Source organism: Dreissena polymorpha, chromosome 7 (assembly GCF_020536995.1).
Source record: "Dreissena polymorpha isolate Duluth1 chromosome 7, UMN_Dpol_1.0, whole genome shotgun sequence".
NCBI classification, from domain to species: domain Eukaryota; kingdom Metazoa; phylum Mollusca; class Bivalvia; order Myida; family Dreissenidae; genus Dreissena; species Dreissena polymorpha.
Window position 1 is genome coordinate 79,868,696 of NC_068361.1, and position 25,673 is coordinate 79,894,368.

At 34.6% G+C, this 25,673-nt stretch overlaps 2 protein-coding genes and 1 long non-coding RNA gene across 26 annotated transcripts in view; 2 read left to right on the forward strand and 1 right to left on the reverse strand.

Moving 5' to 3' along the window:
• The window catches only part of LOC127839330 (A disintegrin and metalloproteinase with thrombospondin motifs adt-1-like), a 288,676-nt gene that overhangs the window by 173,636 nt on the left and 89,367 nt on the right, over nt 1–25,673 (forward strand). The window lies entirely within an intron of this gene.
• LOC127839336 (uncharacterized) lies at nt 11,156–14,902 on the reverse strand. 4 transcript variants are annotated; one of them, XR_008030293.1, is made up of 3 exons: nt 14,796–14,810; nt 13,957–14,166; nt 11,156–11,960 (listed from the first exon to the last, which is right to left on the reverse strand). It is a non-coding gene; the product is annotated as an uncharacterized LOC127839336 (long non-coding RNA). The 4 variants fall into 4 exon arrangements; XR_008030292.1 differs by having other exon boundaries at nt 11,157–11,960; nt 13,957–14,116; nt 14,800–14,902; XR_008030295.1 differs by having other exon boundaries at nt 11,157–11,960; nt 13,957–14,073; nt 14,800–14,817.
• LOC127839331 (dentin sialophosphoprotein-like) lies at nt 16,934–25,650 on the forward strand. Its single transcript, XM_052367659.1, has 3 exons — nt 16,934–16,970; nt 20,630–20,778; nt 23,275–25,650. The coding sequence occupies exons 2-3, from the start codon at nt 20,758–20,760 to the stop codon at nt 25,648–25,650; spliced, it is 2,397 nt and encodes a 798-aa protein (XP_052223619.1). The 5' UTR covers nt 16,934–16,970; nt 20,630–20,757.

The window sequence follows — 25,673 nt, forward strand, 5'->3', positions numbered from 1 at the left end:
TTGTTCAAAGAAAACGCAATAATAACAAATATAATTGATGGAAAGGTTCGTCAGCATGTGGTAGGAATATTTCGAATGGTGAAAAAATTACATTAACTCGTATTATCAAAGCTATATTGGCTTAAATTGTTCGAAGTATGTTCAACGACAACGATGATTTTATTGATATAAGTAGTATCAATGTGCATTGTAATAACCGATGCCATTTACTACTAATAGTAAAATAGTAATGGCCAAATTCAAATTCTGAAAACAGATACATCACCTCACTGCAAGTTACACCAAAATGTCGACACAAATCCGCAGTATTTCTATACACCCACCCCCTGCCTCGCTTAAAGTTTTAAAACCCTACTGATGTATTGTTTACGTACACCCCCTTGACAGCGGCACGTCATGGCTATTGTCTTATTCCCAAAACATGAACTGGGCTCGAGGTTGCTGGGCTTGATTAAACAAACTCAGAGGGGGCCTGTTCTCGATGGAGTATACAAACATCCCCGCTATCTACGGCTACGTGAAATTCAATACACAATGTCGATGTTTGAGCTGGGGCGTGCCTTGATTTAAACCTTTCTGCCTGAATCAATAGCGTATACAATTAATTTCGTGAACCGATTGATTTGGAAGATTGCGTATTATCTCACTTATACGGCAAACAATGAGTGAGTTATTAATTGCATGTCGGCATTTAATACTCAGCAGTCTGGCATGATAAAGCATGTAGGAAATCGACTGCGATGATATGCCTTTTTAAAGGCATCATGTCAATGAAAAACGTATCAAGACGCGGTAGAGCAAGCAACAACATAAGGAAAACATAAATAATAACTACACATTGTTAAATTGGGAATATATTAAGAAAAAAAATGAGCTAAAGCACTCGGAATTGAAGTGTGTATTTCTTCTGTGACATATTTTTTCCAAAAAAAAACATACATAATATTACTATACAATTTCATTTCAAAGTCAAACACATGAAAACCAAGTGTTACCGGTACTTTCAACTAAAATGTTATTGTGAATTTTGTACAATGTATTATTACAGTAGATTTGATACATGGCTTATACATGTATGTAAAACGTTCACACAATTTTATCTTGCATCCAAAGAGAAAATACCATTTATAAGTATAGAGAAAATACCATTTATAAGTATACGATACGATAAATAATATATTTAAGGCCATACAAACTGCGATCCACACTGCTAGAGTCAACTAGAGCTTTGTCACAGACGTGACGTATACCCCCACGTGCCGCATTGACACAGACTATTTTGCATGCTGTCTTCACAAAACAAGAGAATCAAATTTATGGCGATTTTTAAGAATTATAATGCCATTATCATTTATGGCCATTACGACCTTTGAACTTTTTTTGACCTCTGAACTCACAGTGTGACCTTGACGTTGCATATATGGACGTAATTCTTTCGCGCGACACACCGTCCAATAATGGTGAACAAATTAGCCAAATGATTTTAAATTCTCACAATGAACAACATAGTCATGGGCCGGACAATCTCATTTATGGCCATTTTTGACCTTGAAACTCAAAGTGTGACCTTGACCTTGGAGATATCGACGTAATTCTTCCTCGCGATACACCATCCAATGATGAGAGGGGGTAATCACTTGATAGTCAAGATGGCGACGTTCATACCGAGACAGTTATTTTTCGCCGTTTTATACCCTTTATTACTTCTGTTTATTTTTTAAATGACGCTCACTTGAGGTCATCCCGCTAAGAAACTTTGCACCGAGTAAAGTCGAGATATAGAGCGAATATTACTTAGAAATAAAAGTCAGTAACTTTCTTTTTAATATGGCTGGAAAGTGGGCGGAATAAAAAATAATTATACAAATAATAAAGGGTATTAAACGACGAAAAATACCTGCCTCGGCATGGACGTCGCCATCTTGTTTGTCACGTGATTACCCCCTCTGAATGATGGTGAACAAATATGCCAAATGATTTTAAAATCTCACAATGAATGACATAGTTATGGCCCGGAGAAGCTCATTTATGGCCATTTTTTACCTTTGAACTCAAAGTGTGACCTTGACCTTGGAAATATCGACGTAATTCTTTCGCGCAACGCACCATCCCATTATGGTGAACAAATGTGCCAAATCATTTTAAAATCTCACAATGAACGACATAGTTATTGCCCAGACAAGCTCATTTATGGCCATTTTTAATCTTTGAACTCAAAGTGTGACCTTGATCTTCGAGATATTGACGTAATTCTTTCGCGCGACAACACCGTCCCATGATGGAACAAGTTTGCCAAATGATTTTAAAATCTCACAATAAATGATAAAGTTATGGCCCGGACAAGCATTTGACCCTTGAACTCCAAGTGTGACATTGACCTTGTTATGGTCCGGACAAACTTTAGGTTCAAAACACCTAATGACCCCGTGACCTAGTTTTTGACCCGGCATGACCCATATTCAAACTTGCCCTATAGATCATCCAGATGCAACTTGTGACCAAGTTTGGTGAAGATCGGATGAAATTTCGGGAAAGACCGTCCGACAAAGTGACTCCTATATAGCCCCCATTAACAATGTTAATGGGGGTATAATAAATAACATGATCATCAGGTAAGATTAATTGATGCTGCATATGACTCATTGCTGCAGCGGTAATGAGCCGGACAAACAAGCGGGCCAAACAATCCGCCCTAGGAATCTAGTTGTTTTTGTAGATAGGTTACATACAGCATTAATCCTGTAATAGGTTACATACAGCATTAATCATGTAATAAAGATATCAGCCGCTAACTTTGCCAGATACGCGAGAAACAATGCGAATCGAGCGCGACCCCATTGATAAGATAATACAATATTGGGAGCATTATTATGCAAAGATTACGCAAGATATAATCGTTGGTTTGAAACTAAAACAATTGTTCTCTCAAACTAAAAGCTTTTTGAAGTAAAACCGACCAGTAAATGTTTAAGGATTGAAATCAATGTTTTTTTAGATTTAATACCATAACTTTATCGCGCAATCAATTATAATATGAATATAAACAATATACATGTATAGTTAATGATCCGTGTTTATGGAAAATGTTTTATTGTGTTATGGAGAATTCGCAATTTCAAGAAAATTATGTCAAATTAATTAAATTGGGATCCACTACAAGATGTTCGCAGCAACTGCCAACACCCTTGTAAATAATTGCTTTTCATCCTGCCACACCAGTGTTGATGATGTGACAATGAACCACAAAGGTAATGCTGCGCCTATAATAGACCAAACAAATCTCCATAAACGTTTTCCACGCCCAAACAATAACGCGAATGTTTTTAATAACATTACAAAAGTTCGCAGCAAAATAAAATGCAAGCCAGATGTTTAGGAAAACAATAAATTGTTTCCACAATTATGCAGCCAGACGTGCTTTGAAACAAGGCGCCATAAAAGTACTGGGTGTGTCTAAAAACTGGCAGGAATACGCAGATATGAAGCGGCGAACAAAATTAGTATTTGAAACTCGAATGAATTGCTAGTATAAAATATACATATAATGCATGTTCGTGGTTACCATACTATGATTATGGTATGGTAATAAATTATAGATGTTTATTTTCATTTAATATAAAAACATGGCCAAGGAAAATCCACGGCATTTTGTGTTCTTCTTTTTGTGTTCTCCGTGTTGTTTGTTGTTGGTTGACGAATGTATAAAACCAAAAGGCACATGACTACAGATAACAGCTTCAAAAACGATTGGGTTCAAACATTTTAAACAAATTGATGAATACCCTGAAATATTTTTTGAAGAAAAGTTAATTCTTCTTAAATTCGAAAGTGCCATTTTAGAACAAAATACAGATAACAGATCGATGAAATACAAAATGACACAGCTGGGGACCGACTAGATTGCCAGGGTTTTTTTCCCACTTTTTGGGAAGATAGCCCATGGCTTTGGAATAGGGAATTTTATTGGCATTTTAATGAAATTGGGAAAATAAATTCATTAGCCTTTTTTTCCACATGAAAAGTCCACTGATTAGGGAAATACTAAATTTGATATAACTCTTTATAATCATTCAAATTAAAAGAACAAAATCATATAATACTTTGTTAGATGTAATTGAATTGAAATTGAGATAAAATACCCCATTAGACTTTTTCCAAAAAAAAAAAAAAATTTTTTTTTCCTTTTTTTTGTTTGGAAATTGGGAATTTTTTGCCACATTTTGGGAAGAAAGTATACTTTTTGGGATTGGGAACATAGCCGAATTTCGGCTATAAAATCGGGCCAAAAAAAACCCTGATTGCAGTATCGAAGTCCTCAGAACGCCGATGCATGGATAAATACATACTTCATGCGCACACATGAGGACTTGAGCAAACACCGATCTGAAGATGCTTAAGCACCCATATCCGATATTGAACTCATGAATCGTCAATGTATGCGGTACAATCCGCGTCGTGCGAAAATGATTATTAAAGTCGCGGTCTGAGAAAACTGGGCATAATGCATGTGCGAAAAGTGTCGTCCCAGATTAGTCTGTGCAGTCCGCACAGGCTAATCATGGACGACACTTTCCGCTTTTATGATATTTTTTCGTTTAAAGGAAGTCTCTTCTACACGAAAATCCAGTTAAGGCGAAAAGTGTCGTTCCTGATTAGCCTGTGCGGACTGCACAGGCTTATCTGAGACGACACTTTAAGCAAGAGCATTATGTCCGCGAAGTCTGGTAAAGTTCTACCATGTCCGCTGATGATACCTCGTGTGTGTGTGTGTGTGTGTATGTGTTTTTCGAAGTTTATGAGGTCCTTTCCGAGCCAGATGCTACATTATATGTGGACTCGGAGAGTGCTCCAGCACTGACTCATACCGAATTAACGTACTAGACTCACGAAAGATGGGACGAATCTTGAATTATAGCTGCCTCTTCCAGCTGTTTCGTTGTTACTGACAGTTTTTCAATTTTGATGTGGTCTTGTGTTGTTTGTTGGGGGATGGGGGAGTACCCGGAAGAACACCAACTGCCCGGTATGGTGACCACCAACCAAAAGTCACATGCTGCCGGGAACGGGCATAGAACCCGGTCGCCTATAAGAAAAACGAGTGTACCAACCTCTGCGGTGGCCGGACAGCTAATGAGGCCTCGGAACCTTGCGTTACTTTATATCCAACAGAGTTTCTTCTGACCAGACTGCAAGACATTGCAAGGCTGCTTTAGACTATACTGGCCGCATAAGGCATAAGACCCATTTTCGCATGGCGCATATCATACATGACTTGATAAATAGAATTTTCTATTTTTGTGAAAGTTTTTTGATGATCGCATTTCTTTTAGTGATTCCATATAGTATGATGTAATCATTTAGTTGTTTTCCGGTTTCTTTGGAAATCACGCTCGTCACCCTTAAAACGTGAAAACGGAGGTGGTATTCAGCATGGACATACATAAAAATTACTGACGGGAAAGATTTCCTTATTAAAATATATTTTAATACAGTGACCAATCAAAAATGCTCCTTTAAATTATATAACCTTACACCAGATAAAGAGTTTAGACCGTGAATCAAAATCAGTAATTATCCGCTGTCATTAAAACCCGATGCACTGTTAACAAGGCTTTCAGGTGTATAGCTTACTCAGCACAACAAGCTTCGTTTGAAATGATTAATTCCTCTGAACGTCCCCTGTATCGTATGAATTGTTTACGGGAGGTTTTGTCTCTTAATACGTGCAAAAAAACTGCTCCAATAATTTATTGCATGCCCGCCTATGATTCTTCAGCAAAAATGATGCATCAAGCAGAAACGCCATATTATTTATTTTGTATTCATTCATTTTGTCATTTCTTGGCCATTTTCTGTTTTCCTTTCAATAAATAGTTCTCATTCTGAAAAAAAATGAATTCTATATTTTCTACATTTTCATAACAAAAACGTTTTACAGCGAAAATATGTTACCGATAACTCCCCGTTGTTACTGTGATTATATTCACATTTGTTAATGTGTTAACATTTGAATATAATATGAAGATTACAGCACTTTGTAACAGTATGTGTTTACGTTGACATAATATCAATATAGTTTTGTAACTACATGTATAAATCGAATACATGCTGTGAAAGAAAAACTGCTTTTTCCAAGAATGTAGCCAACAGTGTGTTTTTTTTTTTCATTCAAAATCGAGTCCGGTAATCGGCCTAATTCCCAATTGAAACAAGTATATATTTTTCCCGAATGAAAGCTGAAAATTCCCAATGGAAGGTTTATAATATTATTTTTAGATCTCATTATTTTGTTCATAAGTTCAACCATAGTAAATATAATAGTGAAAACACTTCTATTTTCAATTTTGACGCATTTTTTAGCAAAACAACAACACTACTTTCCCAATTTTAATCAAAACGCCACGAATTTTCCCAATCCAAAATGACCCGGTTCCATTCCCAAAATGGTGCAAATAAGCTCACTGGCCACGCAATCTAAAAACTTGCAACTAAAACAAGCATTCAACGTGTGATATATAGGGCGTATGTTGGAATAAACAAGTATAAGAGGCATTATTTGGTATTATCTTATTTACGTATTTGTCGCTGAATATCTGCATACAAAACTGCAATCACATGTGCAATTTATTACACTTCACACACAATATTGTTGCAAACTAATGATGGAGATTGAATAAAGTTTCTGATTAAAGTATTTTTAATATCAATTACATACGATGTTTTTTCAGCTCTTAATTAACAAAGCTAGAGAATAAAGACTCCTTATAAATAAAAAACTTCAGCAGAGCTAAGCGCCTAGTTGTTGTTTTTTCAATGCCCTGATGTTGGGTGGGAAATGTCTTCGCCTTCCTTGTGCATTATATATAATGTTACGAGTATTTTACACTATGACGTGCTGAGCGTGAAGCGTACACAAACGGGATGCGGAAAACTACAACGGGCGAGGCATGGTCAGGGGTGATAACCCCAAAAAAGGGTAAGGGTAAGGGTTAGGGTTAGGGGTCGGGTTAGGGTTAGGGTTGGGTTTAGGCTAACCCAAACCCTAACCCGACCCCTAACACTAACCCTAACCCTAACCCTTGCGCAATACCATACCATGCCTCGCCCGTTGTCGTTTTCCGCCTCCCTACACACACACTCTTTGTTTCTGCAACCTCCGCGCAGAGATTTGACTGGAACCAGCAAAGCTCGATCAAATCCCTGCCGTTACGAACAACCACGTGAGGATAGCCAAGAATTTTTGTGTTGTTATCTTTACTTTGTTAAATAATTTATTTCTTATTAAGAACATAACCTAAATACACTATTTGCATAATATACATGAAAATGATACTAAGTTTCTTAATATAATACTTCAACATAAAACTAAAATCCTTCCAGATCTGGGAGGCTTGTCTAGTGATGGCAGAAATTGAAAGCGAGAGCATGGAAAGATCGCTCTGATCAACTACGTTTTAAATATTTCGTTCTTTTTTTTTATTTTGCAAAGCAAATGATTAACTTAATGATTTTTGAAATATTACATAAACTTCAAAAATATGTTAAAGAGGTTTATCAATATTTTTTAAAGGTTTAACATCAATACAAAAGCATTGTTAAAGCTGAACAAGCGTTTAACTCTTTAATAACAATAATAGGACAAGTAAATTAAAAAATAAAACGGACACATTCAATCAAATATTCCACGGTTGGAGCATTTTTATAAGGAAACGTGAAACGAACATATTATTGATGCCTTACTTTCCCCAGTTTTCATGCCCCCGGCAATAACGTACTATGAACGCGAGAATACGGCTGTAACGTAACGTCCGAGCAGAGTTAATGATCTGACCGACGTTATGACACCTACAACATGCTAGGGCGGACTCTATTTAACGCGCGACAGACTGTTTAATTACGACTATCGCCATTTGTACGTCACGTTTTAAACACTCGTATATATGCTGGAATAAACATCTGTGCCACCGTGTGAAAATGACGAAATACAGAAATAAATTTTAGTGGTTTGAAACCTTATAGATATTGATAAATTGAAACTAAACAAGCTGAAAAAAAATGTTATTTTTTAATATTTAATGTCAATATGTCAGTCCCTATATAAATAGTATGCCATTAAACAGCAAAAAATATACATCTGAAAGGGCTCGGTTTTCGCATGTAACTCTTAAATGTATAGATGTATTTTACTGTTAACGCTGAAGCATGAGTATATATTCTTATTAAGTCACCAAAAAAAATATACACTATTCACTTATTTATAAGAAAAGTGTTACCCGTACTATTTTACTTATAAATTTCTCTTTTGTTTGTTTGTTTTCATCTTTAGATAAATATAAATGAAAATGCATTTATATCATGTATTGTATATTAATTAATTTAAAGCAATAAATGCAAAAATATAATATTGCATATCACGTGCTCTTTGTTTCATATTTAGCCTGTAAACTTTAAAGTCTGAATAGTGTATAATTGTTTCACGTATATTTGCATACCTATTGCCAAACCAATTCAATTGATTATTGCATATGACAAAATATATAATTATAAATATATGTTCTTTTTATAATTGCAAATTTCTTCAGTTACATTTCATTGCCCTCAAGGAAAAAGTTTTTTTTATAAAGTGGCCACACCCATTCATCTTAGAAATGGATATATCAACAATAATTACAACTGCAAAACGCAGCAATGCATGTTATTGAAATAGCGCGATTAATGAGATTACAAATAGCTATAAAGGCACGCAATCGTTTGATAAAATTATTTGAATTTATGGAGCTGTGGTAAAAAAGAAACACAATTGTTGTTGGCACGAAACTTTATTTTAGGCAACAAGAAATTGATCGGTTAGCGATGGAATGTGGCCCATAAACTTTGGGGCGGACAAAAAATCCATAACAACAATATTTTTATTCCATTTTCAATGTAATAGGAGACGAGTTATAAGCGAGTTAAGGTGCATTATACTTTTAATTGTTCAACTGTTTTATGCAAAATAAACAGTACATGTCCTTTAAGTATGTATGTAAAAAGTCGGATTCAAGGCAAAACCATGCAGACACAAAAAATGTATTTCATTTTACAAATATAAGAAATATAAGGTGCGGCAAATCGGACGAACAGCCGATCATATATATAAATATATATAATAAATAAAACATTTAGTTAGTTTCCCTATAAACCTCTATAAGTCCTAAGTAAATATAATAGTGACAACTTCTCGTCTTGACAACATTTAGTTGTCAATTTTAAAGAATTAGGAGCAAAAAAATCGAATACACCAATTTCCCAATATGAAGACTTCACGACGCGAATTTTCCCAATTTCAGGGTTTTTAGCGCACAATATTCCCATTTGAACTGGTACGGGTACTTTTTCCAATTTGGCAAAAAATCGCTGAATATGAACACTTGTCTCGTTTTGTGTTAGATGTCTATAGTGACAAGTCTATATTCACAAATTTCAAACCAATAAATGTTGTTATTAAACAAATAGTTTGTTTGACTCCAAGTCACGATGATGTGAAAAATGGATGTACATAGATTTTCTGCTACGTAAAAAAACGTAAAACGGACCCGATCCCATAGCAAACGGACTCGATCCCAAAAAGAAATTATAAAAAATCCCAATTTCCAAAAAAATATATATAAAAAAAAAGAAAAAAGTGTCTAATGACTTCTGATTATTAGACTCCTTATCTCAATTGACAACCTTCAAAATACATAACTATAATTTATATGATTGTTTACCAAAATGGCCAGGAAAAGACCTGTTGATTCAATATTTGTTAATAAAAATCCCAATTTGGTCCTTTATGTCGATAAAAATTCCCTAACTGCCACTTTTATCGATTAAAAAATCCCAATTTGAACAGACTCCTTTTCCCAAAATGGCTGGAAAAAAACCCTGGTGTATCTTTTTTCATTATTTTACATGTGCTTTGCATGTGTTGTGAAACTTTCCAGGCACAATTATTTGACATCTGATTTAGTAACAGTCACTCTAGAACGCTTATCTTTCGCATACGCAATGCGTGTTACAATAAACAGCGCGGTGTTCCCATTGCATACCACTGCATGGCAGCATGTTACGCAACCGGCGCAGGTATGACTCACTGGGTGCAGAAAACAAAACACACGCGGTTAAGTTACACGGTTAGATACAAGTAAATTATAAGTGGTCAAATAACATAGGGTCGTCATAAAAAAAATTGATGGAAACTACGCTTTGTCTCCGAGACAATTTATAAACTTAAAGGATATCCCTGCTTGTTCAAAATTTCTAGTAGTGACAAGTGATTATGTTGTGCTGTGTTTTTAATGCATTTATATTTCATATTAGTGATATTGAACTTAATCGAAGAGATGTATAACTTATACTTATTGTATAACTCCCATGCATATGTACACAGAGAGCAAACAGTCATTATCTAAAATATAGGCAACTGATGAAGACCCCCAGACACCTAGTTTTCCAATGCTAGTATCAAGAAACACATATTATTACCTCACATTCTATACGTGGATGTCGGTGCATGCCTTCAGAAGTGTCTGCTGATAAGCAAAACTAGAGAATGTACGCAAACACAGGTGTGTGTAGATCGCATTTTAAGTGCCGCAATCTTCCGTTTTGCCTTTGTTCTCTTTCATTTTAACTTCAAACCAATTTAATTTGCTCATTTTCGTCGATGGGCGGAGGAATATATTTCAAGTATGTGTCATGGGTAGAGACGGCTATGGTATCAGTACGCCATTTAAGCCTTAAACACTATTCTAACGCTTCCTCGGCTTGTAAGGAACTTTCTCAAGACCTCAGAGTGTCGAGGCACAAATGAGGACAGGCCTACATGGCCTCATTATATACAACAAGAGCACCGCATAGCGGGTGCCAACGCTCGGCTGTGGGTGCATTTTTGAATATATGAAAGCTTGTCAGCGACCTTGACCTTTGACTGTTGACCCAAAAATGGATGTGGCGTGTAGAATTCATTAAGGTGCATGTGCATATGAAGTTTTAAAGCTGTAGATGGAAGAACTTTGATTTTAGAGCCAATGTTAAGGTTTTAGCACGACGCGGACGGTGGACGAGCTGGCTACGACAATACATCGGGTTTTCTCCGAAAACAGCCGAGCTAAAAATGATAGCCCTGAAATGATAAACTATATACACTATTTTGATACTTACATAAATTGTCGTGTAAGTGGAGTTGAAAAATCGGATGGGTGTTTCCAGTAAGAGAGCAGGTGAACCCCCGTCGTCCCTTACCGACGTTTTATTGTCCTCACCGGTAATGCTAAATGGGTAAAAATCCTGAACCGGAAGTGCCACAGAAAAATTAATGCACAGAATCAGTATCCCAGCAACCACGAGCAACCAATCGGAAGCGTTCGCCTTATATCGTCTGCTGGGTACGACATTTGAACTCATTGCACCCGCACCATTTGATTGGTTGAACATGGAAGTCACATCCTCTCTGCATATAAGCGTCTATGTGCGGAATTCGGGATGGGAACATAGCGTAAATGACGTCAGACGCTTCGGGACATAATTTGTTTTTCGGCTTTGAGCACTCGCTGCCACCATTTAAACGTTAATCCGGGTACCGGAATTGATTTTTATTTAAAAACAAAATTCTCAATTCAAAATGGTTCTCCGCGTCCATGAAGGGACACCCCTGTTTCACAACGGTGTTAATATTTAGCTGTTTTTAATATGAGATGACTCCACAATATGCACAGTAACATAAACTCCAGCTTCATATGATATATTTTAATGAAATATGAATATCGCTTTTTTCCTCGTCACCCACTGTCGATAATATGAGAAAACACACATTTGCTCATTGTGTCATCATAGACACTTACTTTCGGGCGGGACCTTTTCATTATTCATTACAATATCTTAAAACTATCACAGGCACGCATCTTTAATATCCGGAGGCGGAATATCCTCGCTCTGACCTGAAAAAATGGTATCTTTATTGTATACACTTGTGAATGTTGTGAAATGAAGATATGCCTACTCAAAAATCGAATCACAATTTCATATCGCGAGAAAAGTACAATAAAAACAGATGGATAGTTGGATGGATGGATGATGAATGGATGGATGAAAGGATGGACGGACGGATGGATGGATGGATGGATGGATGGTTGGATGGATGGATGGATGGATGGATGGATGGATGGATGGATGGATGGATGGATGGATGGATGGATGGATGGGCGGTTGGATGGATGGATGTAGGGATGGGTGGATGGATGGGCGGTTGGACGGACGGGCGGTTGGAATGCGTTCATTGTTAGACGGAGGACGACACACAGACGAACTGACGGACGGACGGGTTAAACAAGATTTGAGCGGACGGACGGACGAACGCACAAGTGAATTAATGATATTAATGATTAAAGCTCATCACTTCCTCGTGTAATAACACACATATAATGTAAAACTAATAAGATAACTTTTTGCACTTCTTGGTATTCTCGCTAGTATTAGGCTAGCTATATTATTTTCCATGTATTTTCGTAATCTTTCCAAAATGGCGAAATGCAGAAGAAAAAAGACAGCAAACAGACAGTGTATCGAAATAAGTTGTCGCCCTGTTTGAGTAGTCTTGCAGGCTATGTTCCTTGTTGTAAATTTAATCACATCGTATTTTATCAAGCTATTTAGTTGTCCATGTAGGGAATATTTTCGTCTATTTTGGGGCCGAAATTTGGCACTTTTCCCGAAGCAAAAAGTATAACACTTTACAGTAAATTCTTAAGCTAACATTTTAACAAACATTTTCCATGTACTATTTATAAATCCTAACTGGAAAATTGTCGTTATTGTGATAGTGTGGTTTAAATTGTTCGCAATGAAAATACATATTGCCAGTGCTTTTTTCTTGAGTTGGGGAAAACATTATCGACAGAACTGAAACATGGGAAGAAAAATCACTAAGTAAGCTTGAAAATTGGGAAAAACTGCATCATTTTAAAGAAATTAACTTAGGGGAAGGGGCCTTTCTCTTGGGGGAATGGTCTATATAAGGCCCTTGCTAAAGAAGGAAAAAAAGCCCTGATAGTATAATTTGATTTTATTGCCTTATTTCTATAAAAATGTTTATTATAATTTGACTAATAAACATTTCGATCCTTGCACACAATAAAATGAAGAAAACATGAATGCTTCTTTGACAATTATAACTTTCTTCTTTTAATTTGCGGGTAATACAAGTAAAATAAATGCAGGAAATACTAAACATGTCGTTGAAAACAAAAACTAAACTAATACACACTTATGCTTGTTTAGTGAGGATCATTTCAAGCGAACAATCATGGACAGCGGACGTAAGCAAGCAAATCTTTATATATAGATCTAGTAGTTTAATATTTTATTTAAGTTATATATAGTACACACATATATTAATTAATATATACAATTTCAAATCAAACAGTACTATCCAGTCATGCGCCGAGTCACGATTTTGACATGGAAAATGTGTAGCCGTCTTGTGCTTGTTAAAGAGATCTACATGTATATACAAATATGCCTTTCAAATAACAGTTTTGTTTCTTAACTTGAAAGTTTAAAGTAATGGAACAAATCATTAAATATTCCTTTGTCCGAGGTGATACTTAAAAATTCTTTTAAAAAGACTGGGTTGGTAAATCTGCTGCTTAAGCTATTTCTACTTTATTGTTCTCACGTTAACAATTAAACAAAACCATAAAATAACAACACGTGGAAGTTAGTAGTTTATATATTTTGAGTCAACGTGGTATTGCATAGCCATGCATAGCGTCGATTTCATTCATGTTACACACATGCATGATGTCACATGATTAATAAGCGCGATTCATAACTCATTATTAAGTATGAAATTTAAACACACCGAACACGTCAGAATAAGAGGCCCCTTTGTTTAGTCAAACGACGAAGAAAACAAGATGAAATACAGCTATTTACCTCACAAATCGATGTATCCAATATGATCCAATTAAAAGTTAATAACTCCAACTGACAGTTTATCACACAACTCGCGTCTGCTTTACTTTAAGTACGTATGGTTTGAGCCATACATAACTGTGTATAATATAGGTCAAATATAACACTGACATGAACGCGGCTGAATCAAGTACGCGTAAACTATAGCATAGGTTTCTTTCACAACGTATGCTGCGTAAAAGTTTGAACGAATGGTATCGCGTTTGTTTATAAATTTATTAAACATAGATGGGTCTAATTTATATTATATTATAATTTCTTTCTCTATAAATATGTTAAATTATAGAAAGTGAAAATGGTAAGTGATGAACTTAAACTCGTAAAGTGAAAATGCTAACCACGCTTCATAAAAACATAATATATTTTAAAAGGCAGCAATTAAGTTTTACTATATATAAAAAGTGTTTTTTTTATAAATCAACATCTTTATATACAATCATAAATAATATCTTCACTCGAGCAATGTGTAAATGGTTTCTTTTAACTTGCACGATATTTTAAAATAGAAATGATTTTATAGTATACTTCAATAAAGTTAGAGCTATACTACTATATAATTTTTTGTATATGCAATTAAATATTATATACAAATATATATATTTATATATATACTTGCGCTCAAAGTGCCGATTTGTTAATGCGAATGCATTTAATGTCACACAACGGTATCAAATGGTACGACAATACTAAATTACTCGTACATGGTTCACAAAATCAATTATGAATCTGAACCTAGTTTTGGGTGTGGTCACCTTATTAACGCGTTTATTGTCAATAAAAATGCAAATATTTACGGTTACCTACTATCGGAATATATCATCTTTATAGTGCAATTCTTTTTAAGTGATTTACATGTGTACTTATTAAGATATTTAATTTTTAGTCCGCTCAACCCGGCACTTTCGTTTTGTTCGATTCTGCATGTGCGTGAGGCTCCCAAAGGGCAAATACTGAAGTTTATCATGAATTTGGTATTAAATGCCGCAAGTTGAAACTTAGTGGAATCAAATATATTTTGAAATATTAAACTTTCTTATGATAGCAAAAAGTAAGCATTTTGCTTGTTATTTTGTTGAAAATGAACCGATATCGTATCTATTTACAATTTTGCAGTGCTGTTGTCGATGTAATTATGTGTCTACCCACAACACAAAGTAGTGTGAGTAGTTGTCTCAATTAATTTTGTTTCAGTTCAATAATACATTAAAAGACTGCAAAGGCGTTGTAGAAAGATTATAAAAAGAACAGTTTTATTTACAATTTACCTGCTTGTGTCAAAGATTCCTTTATCAATAAAACCATTTGTTTTACAAAAAATTCGTTTTTGTTAACTTGATATCTCAATATATATAGAGAGAATAATGACTTCCCGTGTAGCGTTTTCTTTAAAAGAAACCACAGTGCGCTAACATAACTATGCTATTTCATAACGTGCATTTCATTATTATCTCGAATTAACGAGTTCAAACTTGTATTTTTATTGTGAAAAAGGGCCCGTGAACTTTTTTTTTTATTTCCCCATTAATGTTTTTACATAAGAACAAGTTTTTAATGGACGTATAATGTACCTGTGTACTATATATATGGGTCGCGTTCTGAGAAAACTGGGCTTAATTCATGTGCGTAAAGTGTCGTCCCAGATCAGCCTGTGCAGTCCGCACAGGCTAATCTGGGACGACACTTAACGCACATGCAATATGCATAGAATTCTCAGAACACGACTCATATTAAACATGTAAACGAATGACCAGGATTGTGCAATTTTGTATCTATATAATATATTGCTAGTAATCGATGTTGTTGCAATTTTAACTGGAACTTAAATTTATAATTGAATCCCTTATGTATATAGTAAACTTACAAAACAATTGCAATCAATGACCACGCCCATGCAAAGATCTATAAATAAACTGGTAGATCCTTCGTCCATGGTTTCGATGATTAACAGTTAAGATTTACATTATTTAAGTAGCTGTTTTAAATTTGTTATGTGACTTTTATCTTGATGTTGCGTTATTATTATTGTTAATGATGAAACAATTAAAATTAAAAGAACTGAATAGATGAGTGTTCCTTTTTCTGTTCCTCGGCCGCGTACACTACGTACACACACTTGCATATGAAGTTTACATTTGTTGGGCCTTCAGTTTTATTTACACACGAACGTACGTGTATCAAAATAATAAATAAATTACACCAATTTAAAAAATAAAACGTTTAGAGAACAATAAAAATTAATTCAAATAGCTTAACAAAATATGGTCTGTACGCAATTATCGTTATAATTTCAAGAATTGTATACTTAAAGATGTGTTTTAGTGAAAACACTGCCCTAGTGTTTTTAATTTTTTGAATTGATTGTACATTTTACAAGTATGAGAACAATACTAATCAGTAACCAGATTCACTTTAGAATATAATATATTCCATCTTCAAATTCTCAAAGTAAATTTATGCAAATATGTATTAAAAACCAATGTATCAATTTTGAATTGAGTTCAACACAATTCAATGCTTGTTTTCCTTTCATGTTTTAAAAAATAAATCATCAACGGTCGTGAAACCATAGCCGCTTTTCTTCTTAATATATATTGGCTGCGTTAAAATGTGCGTTTTCCCTACTTCTTCAGATACAGCACTCGTTAAAAATAGAATATTTTGTGCCAGAGAAGATGTTGTGTCATTTATGCGTACATTGGCTAAGCTTAAAGCAGCGTTTTATACCCATCCAATATTGTAGTTGTATATCCTGTAAGAGCATAATTGACATCAATGGGGCTGAACTTATTGATTTAAATTGTTGTAGTGACAGATTTTTGTGTTAACGTTCGTTAACAATTGTCGTAGCTTCAGAAGCGCACACTTTTAATATATTTTATTTTTAGTAGCATGTAACCTACAAGAATATTTCTGTAAATGTTACGAAACAAAAAAATACCAACACTTATGGCAGCTACCATTTCCGGAAATCAAAAGTATTTTGTTTAACATTTACTTGTTTGCTTACAGAAACCATAATCTGCAATTGTTTTGAAGTGTATTGATTCCATTACATAATACCTTTATCGATCATTCAATTGTTTTGGAAATAGTGACGACTATTGGAAAATGTTAAAAGTAATTATTGAATGTGTCGAACATCATAACCATAAAATTAAATAAATATTTGTACTTGTAGTCATTAATGTTGTGACTTTATTCTATTCCACCATCAGGCGTTTACTGTTGACTATAACCCATATGGAAGTAAAGAATAACTAAAGCATCCGAGAAATAAGACAGTCAAGCGCCTGTTGTTTATGCCAAGCTCATGATTAAGGTTTTCAAGGTGTTATTCAATACAGTTGATTGGTGTATAACGGATAGCTAAGGACTTCGAGTCTCATTTCAACATAAACACCATGCATTCAGTAATTAAACCTAGTCCAAATTTTTGACGCTCTTAAATATTAAGCTACTTTTTATATGGGTAATATTTGGAGCGTACAAAGGTTGAAAGACCAATTATGTGGTGGGGATTTTTTGTTCTTTGTCTATATTGTTGCGCAAGGATTTTGTGCGCAACATTCAAGCCCCGATATAAGACACTTAATAACAACGGATTGCAATAATATTTACATACCTGTGTAGATAATTCATTTCTCGATAATGTTCCGTAAAAATTATGTAATGACACTTTGAATTTTGCACGCCTGAGCAATTTAAATCCAACCACTATTCAATTTTTCAATATCTCTCGATTCGCTCGCTGTGTAGATATAAATCGATAACACGACCTCGATGTAAAGCATCTGGTTTAAAGTGGAAGAATAAACAGCGTAAAATACAGTTTGCGTTCGTCTGTTGTGGTGCAGCGCGTTACAAAGTAAACCGATGTTATACTTTTCTGGATTAATTTAGCATTGTTTTTTTTCTAAATTGACAATTAAAAAGTTCTGAAATAAAGTACATCTTTTATTTTTATACTGTACATAAATAATATTGATACAGATCGTACAGTATACCGTCCTTTGTAACGTAGAATGTAAGTACATAAAACAACACAGACAGAGGTGCGAAAAAGACATGCATAAACACTTCCTGAAACTTAGAACAGTGAATAGAAACTGCACCATATCTGTTTTGAACATATGATTATTAAATCGACAAAGATTAGCATACTAGATCTAGTTAGGTAAACGTCGGTGTTAAAAGCTCATGTTAAATAAAATTACGCGTACACGTTACACCGTAATGCCTTCTTCTGATTGGTTCATATTTAAATCAGTTTCATGACATGGCTACAGGTCAGTGACTGTTTTGCGATTTAAGCAGAAGTTTAACTGAAGAATTTATGCCTTTCTAACTTCGAATCGACGATATTTGATGTAAAAATGAACTTCTGAATTAAAACTGAATGAGTTGGTAATGTTATTTTGCAATTTTACGCAAATTGATGAAAATTTAAACTTTCTGGTTTCCACCACTAAAAAGGTCCTTCAACGATGAGACGTTCCAAAGAATTTAGCCCATATATAAAGTATCTCTAAATTCTTTGCGCGTCTTATAAATGAGACTATAATTAAACCAAGATAGACACATGTCTAGCCTATTGAAACATGCCAGCTGTTTTAAATTTCCGAAAAAATATTTGTTTACAGCGCGAATTTCATGGTACACTGATGCAGCCATTAACGGATTTCTTAGGTCTTTATCGGATTACATGTATATCGTGTTATTTCTTGAAATTTGTCACAGCATATGTAAAAGATAATTGCAATATATGTACATTTCCACAAAGGAAATTCATTTCTGCGTTTAATAAGACCAAGTTCACGGAAATCGCTCCATAGTTGATGAAGTAATGGTTGTTCAAAGCGATGCACCCTATATTCGGGTCATTTTGAGTTGAATACCTTGTTGTATATATAGATTTGATAGTGAAACAAATGTTTTCAAAGAAATCAATATTTCGTTATGATTTGATTATTTTTTCATTAAAAATGATAAATTTTCACTAATTAATATCATAGCCATACGCTAACCACATGTGTATTGGACAACTCCAATTGAGTTTATACTTATTTTAAGACAATACCCTCATTCCTGAATATGGGTCACCACATGTCCGTTATTCACTAAATCCCGAGTTGCAGCTGTCATGCTTATTTTATATGGTACGCATAAATTTGGTTTCTAAGCATTCTTTCTTTTGTAAAGGACACATAATACTAAAATATTACATCAATAAACATTATGTTTACCAAACAAAATCTGCAAAATTCAAGAAACCATTCGTCTGCACTTTTCCTGTCGTCTAAAAAAGAAACAGTTGTAAACATTGACACACGTCAACAAAAACATGAATCGACTTAACAATGATAGGCTTTTTGTATTCAATTCATAGAAAACTATAAATCTTAACATAAATAAAAGTATTTTGCAAAAAACTTTTAACCTATCCGTTACTCACTAAAATCCGCTATACACCAAAGTCCAATCGACTGTAAAGCGGTTTATGGACATTTCATGCCACTGATGTTTGTGTTTAAAGGGTTAGTCGTTTCGTCCAAGTACTAATATATGACCAGATAGGTCAGACAGGCCTCAATCGTAAGTGTTTAATCCTGGAGGAACATTGCATAGTAAATTCAAAAGTAAATGTTAACATGTGGTTGATTTATGAAAGGGCAAAAATAATGTGAACAGCCTGATTCTAAGAAATAGATTTAGTGTATTTTTCAGTTTGGGAAAATTATTTGCACGTATAAACATACATAATTGAGTTTTATTGATGTATTTTACACAGATTTATTAATATATAATTAAATGTGTTTACTTTTTATTAACATTTGCCTTGTTAACACTCTAAAGGCCACATTTATTGTCCAATCTTAATGAAATTTGGATGGGTTCCAAAATGGTTACATATGCTTGAAAAAGATGACTGCCAAAGGGTGGGGCATTTTTCCTTATATGGCTATTGTAAAACCTTGCTAACACTCAAGGCCACATTTATTGTCCAATCTTCATGAAACTTGGTCAAAAGATTCATCCTAATAATATTTTGGACCAGTTCCAAAATGATGACAGTTGGTTGAAAAACAGTGCCGCCAGGGAGTGTGGCATTTTCCCTGATATGTCTATGGTAAAACCTTGTTAACACTCTAGTTTCCAAAAATGGTCAGGAAAACGCCTGATATTTAAAAGGGTGTCGCTACAAGTGGAAGGGGGTCAAATGGGTGCCCCTGCCATTCTGCTTTAGCTAAATCCTTATACAGCCCTATTTCCAAAATGGTGATAAAATGCCAACTTGACTCTTGATGTCTGAAAATTTAGAGTAAAAAAATAATAATTTTAGGTAAAAAAGAGGGTGGCTGGAAAATTTGATTGTTCAATAGTTATTAGAATATCAGTGATCTCATATAAATTTTGCGTAAATTATTTCCTTTCATTAAACCCTACGGCCAGACAATGTGCAGCTTGAAACTTCCATTCTCCTTAATGCGATTCCAAATTCGTATTCTCAAAGAATTGTTATTGATCCATTTTAAGACAGATTGATGCTTAGTACAGAGGGTATGTTGTTGATCAATTATGTTTACAAAATAATACAGTAACAATCATTTAGATTAGAATGTTGTTGTCTTTTCAGAACCTCATTGCGCAGACATGCACCTGAACTGGATTTCTCGTACTTGCCATTGTTCAAACATTTAATTACATGAACCTTGGAGTTTCGCTGTGTTTTCTGCAGTGTTGGTACACTTTCTGTGTACAACCATGAGCTCGAGATTTGAACAGGTTTGTTGTGAACTTAGTCATCTTGAAAATATGTGTAGGTATGGAATGGAAATATTGGTTTGTGCCTATAAAAAATGTGATATTCATGTAAGGCATGCCTTAAAAATTGTATTGTGTTTTGATTCGTGCCACTTGGTGATTTTTAGCTTGCAATCAGTATGTTTAGCCTCCACGGATGTTGAAAACAACATTTGTAATATGATTATAGGTGCTACCTAATTTACGGGCAAAAGCTTTTTTGATAACCATGTATTTTTAATAAATAATATTTTACATTATTGCGTTCAAAATAGTATTATTGTTTCAAAAATAAAGTAATGCACACAAAAAATTCAATCTTCAAACGATAACATGTTCCTAGCTTTAAGATCTAGCATCTTATAATTTTGTGTGTTTTATAGCCGCAGGAATTTAAAGCTGGTTCGGTGGCTGCGGTATAGTGGATATGGTGTCTGCTTAGTTACTAGTAACTGGGAGGTTTCTGTATTGATCCCTTAAGTGGGAGCGTTCTTAAGATCACCCTTAAGAAACTAAGTTCTACTCATTGTTGGTTCGGGTACTACTTACATGTAAATGTACCTGGGGTACTCTTAAGTATACTTAAATGTACACGTGTTGCGGAAAATTTACTGAAATGTACCCGGGAATTCTTACGCTAAAGAAGTCATTGTCTATCTTGGGAAAGCCGCTAGCAGAAGCATGTAAATTACATTAGTATATATGTTCAGTACAAATATAAAAAGGTGTGTGGTATTGTGTGGAGATACAAAACGCTTCACATCATTTATTTGCACATAAAGTAATAGTTACACAATCAGTTATACTAAACCACTGTCATCAACTTACAAGAATATTTACGTATATGAAATTCCAAAGTGATGTTTTTTTTGCAAAACTGTGGAATGTTTTTTTTGCAAAACTGGAATCAATGAAGTAACATTTTATTACCTTTTACAAAATAAACTAGAAATGGCGCTGCAGAGCCTGACGTGTATCCCCACGTCGTTTGTTTGACCCAGGGGCGCCCGAGGGTTGGTAATGGGGCCATGCTTAGTTGAGATTGACCATAATATTGTCATTTAGAGAAGTTCAGTATCAATTTGAAGTGAATCAGTGTAGAAATGAAGAAATTATAGTAAAATAACCTAAAAAAATTAGTGAAAATCTCTGACCGGGCCCCACCCCAACCCCCAAAACTTTTGACCCAGGGGTCAGATCAAAATTCCAAATAGTGCAGGGTCACACATATGCTCATAGCTACTATGTGTGTAAGTTTCAAGGTTCTAGTGCTAATAGTGTAGGAGGAGATAGTGGCCAGGACAGACAGACAGGCAGATGGATGGTCTGGAAACCAAGACTGTCAGTTTTTCTCAATAGAATGGCTGGAGTTGTGTGATGCGGCAGCCCAGCTCTTGCCTTGGCAAACAGCTTCTAAAAACGGAAAACCAACTTAAATCTTAAAATTTGATAAATGATGCAGACAATTTCTAAATGTCCTGTTGTTGTTTTTTTCATTTCGAATCTGGAAGATTTGTTACGAAAAATTTCAGTACGAAAATCCAACAGTATTAGATTTTGTGGTTTTAGGCCTAAACTTTATATAGTGATATGTACACTTTCAGGATATCGGCCAAGTGCGAGCAGACGAGCTGTAAATACGTTGAAAATAAGCTAAAATACTAAAAAGTTAAATCGGAATATCGTTAAATTTTGTGAATAAATGTATTTCTGATGGATAACAACCACAACTTACCAGAATATGGCTCATGATCCCACGTAAAACTGCTGTCTGAGAGCGAATGGAAAATGCGTCACGAATTCTGACAAGTTAACAGTAGGGTGTCGTTATTGAAATACCGCGAGAATAATGCGAGAATATAGATGCCAACTATAATGTGTAATAATAATAACAATAAGATATTGAAAAGATCAAAGCAAATAAATTCGAAAGAAATGGAAGATTCAGGCAAAACATTTTAGACGGGTTGTTTTTACTGAAATTGTGTTTGGTAAAGACTGTCACTATATGTAGTGAACCAGTCTATGAGACAGAAAATGAAGAAGATGAGTATTCAAGGGAGATCATTGTGTAATCTTAGTTCTGAAACGGTCTAATGTAGCAGAGAAAAACATATACATGTATTGCCAGAATATTAAGTGTGATTTGCTACTCAATTATGATGTCATTAATTTACTTTTTCCTGAGGTATGTTTTTACATGTGATTTAGCACATGTCAACGTGTTTTTGATTTGTTCTCGGTCATAAATAGCATCGCGAAAATATATGTTGCCTGTCAAATTTTTTTGAGATGCATCCATAGGTGTAATTTTATGTCTAAATTTCCATATGTATGAACGGTTAACGCCAGCTTCGCAAGCTTTTGCCCTTATAAGTAAAAAATGGTCTACTGTAGATGTGTACTAGCAAAGTTTACTGAAGTATGAATATTTTACGATTAACAAATGTTCAAATTGTGACATTGATTTTGTTTTAGTTCCTGAAATTTTGCAAGGGTCATTCTCCAAACACAGAAATCCTGAAGCTGGCTAACAAGCGTTTCCTTGAGGCTGACAAGTACTACATTGACTCTGCAGAATTTCTGAGCCTTGTTGATTCCACAGAAAATAAAATTGCCACTGAATCGGCAAGGTTTTTTGTCCATCTTCGGGATTTTCTGACAGTGTTAAAGGATCATAAAGCTGAAAATGTTGAGTGTTCAGTCCATCATTCTGGTTTGGATGGTGGTAATAGTGACAGTGACACTGCATTTGTGTCTACCATTGGTTTGAGTAACAGCCGAATTAGATCTAATTCACGGGATAGTGAAGACAGCAGGAAGCATGATGTTATCTGTAAGGTGGATTTTGGGAAAAAGAGGAATAAATGTGATGAAAGTGACAGTGATACCTCCCTCCATCAAGAAGTTAAGAGGAAAAGATTTGAGAAGAAGAAAAGATTAGAGAAAGATAAAAGAGAAGCTAGTGAAGATGCTGATAATGATAGTTACGTAGCAGAAGAGTTTGGAAACAATGATGTTGAGGATGAAAGTGATGTGGAGGAAGAGTATGGAAACACATGGGTTGACACAGAAAAACCTTGGAGGCAAAATTCTAAAACATATACTCATGCAATTTCAAGAAAAAATGAAATAACCATATTGAGAAAAAAATGTAATGAAGATTTGGAAGAAAATATTTCAAATTATTCATTTGATGCAGATGTTGATGAAGTTGATTCACTTGATGCAGATGTTGATAAAGTTCATTCAGTTGATGCAGATGATAAAGTTGATTCAGTTGATGTAGATGTTGATAAAGTTGATTCACTTGATGAAGATGTTGATACGGTTGATTCCGTTAATTCATGTGTTGATAAAGATCATTTTAATGTTGATGAGTGTCAAGATTTACAAAATAACACAAATGATGATGTAATTGGGGGACACACATTTGCAGTTGAGCATACAAATGACAGTAATGATTGTGAAGGTGATGAAGATGTACACAGCATGAAACGAAATGTTACTGAAAGTGAAGACAAAGAAGTTATTGACTGTGATCAATTAACATCAAGTCCAGTGTCCCTGCCATCATTAAGTCAAGGCTCATTGTGTTCAGAGAATGATATCTCAGACAAACTACCTCCATCAAATATTGAACCACGTTTGTCCTTAAAATGTGTTGAAAATCCTGACATAATTACTGATGAACATGCTTTTTTATCTGATAGTAACAATATTCCTGGAACAGACAATGAAAGTGTTTGTTCCGGGATCTCCATAAATTCTATCAAAGAGAATTCATCTTGTTTGGTAGAACTTGAGTTACAAGAAAAAGATGAGGAAGCAGAAAATGTATATAGTTCATCAGATGACGTGTCTTTAAGCAATCATTGTAAAACTTCAAAGAAAGATGTTTTTGAAACTGTTACATTAGAAGAGGAACTTGAACCTGAAGAAACTCAAACAAGTGAAAATTCTAAAGCTCAAAATGTGGACACATTGTCTGAAGAGTCTCCTAGTGAAAGTAACATAGAAAAAGTTTATGAAGAAACAGATATAGTGATTATTGATAGTCAGAGAAATGACTGTTATGTCATGGATCAGGTTAACAAAGATCAGAATAAAATGGCTGTGAAAATTGACATGAAAAACAATTCGGAATCAGAGCAGATTTCTTACCATTCTGAAAACCAAGACATAATAATGCGTTCTGAAGAAATTGGCGGGGAAAACAGAAAAGGAGATGATAGATTAAAAGAAAATAACAAAGGAAGTAACATAGAAGAAAGATTTGAAGTTCTTGAATCAGATGAAGAAAATAAATCTATTGTTATAATTGAAACTCCAAAAGCACTCTCTGACAAGGCTGAAGATGTTATTAAGACAAACAATGCAAAGTGTGAGAAAGAAAATCATAAGGACAATAGTGATGATGAGATGCTTATTGCAAGTGTCGAAAAGGAAGTTATGTCTATAAAAATTAAAAAATCATCTGCTAGGACGGGTCATTGTAAAGTTTTAGACAAAGATCCCTGCACAAGTATGCCTAAATCAGCCAAAAAAAGCCTAAATTTCTATGCTTCATCATCTGATGAGGAAGATCCTGATTATGCTGAAAAGGCAAGAAAGTTTCGTGAAAAACAAAAGAAAAGGTATAAAATAAGTGTTGGAAAGAAGAATAAAAGAACAGGTGAGGCAGAAGCGTCAATTAAAAAGGGAGGTCCTGTCAAAAGACTTGGTTTTGGATTATTTAAGCAAAGAAAAAAGGAACATGACCTTATTCCTTTGGAAAAGCACAACATAATAATGAAAAAAGGTGTTTGCCAAAGTCACCCAAAAAGTCTCCTGCAAAAAGCCCAGCCCTCTTAATTTTGACTGATAGTGACTCAGAT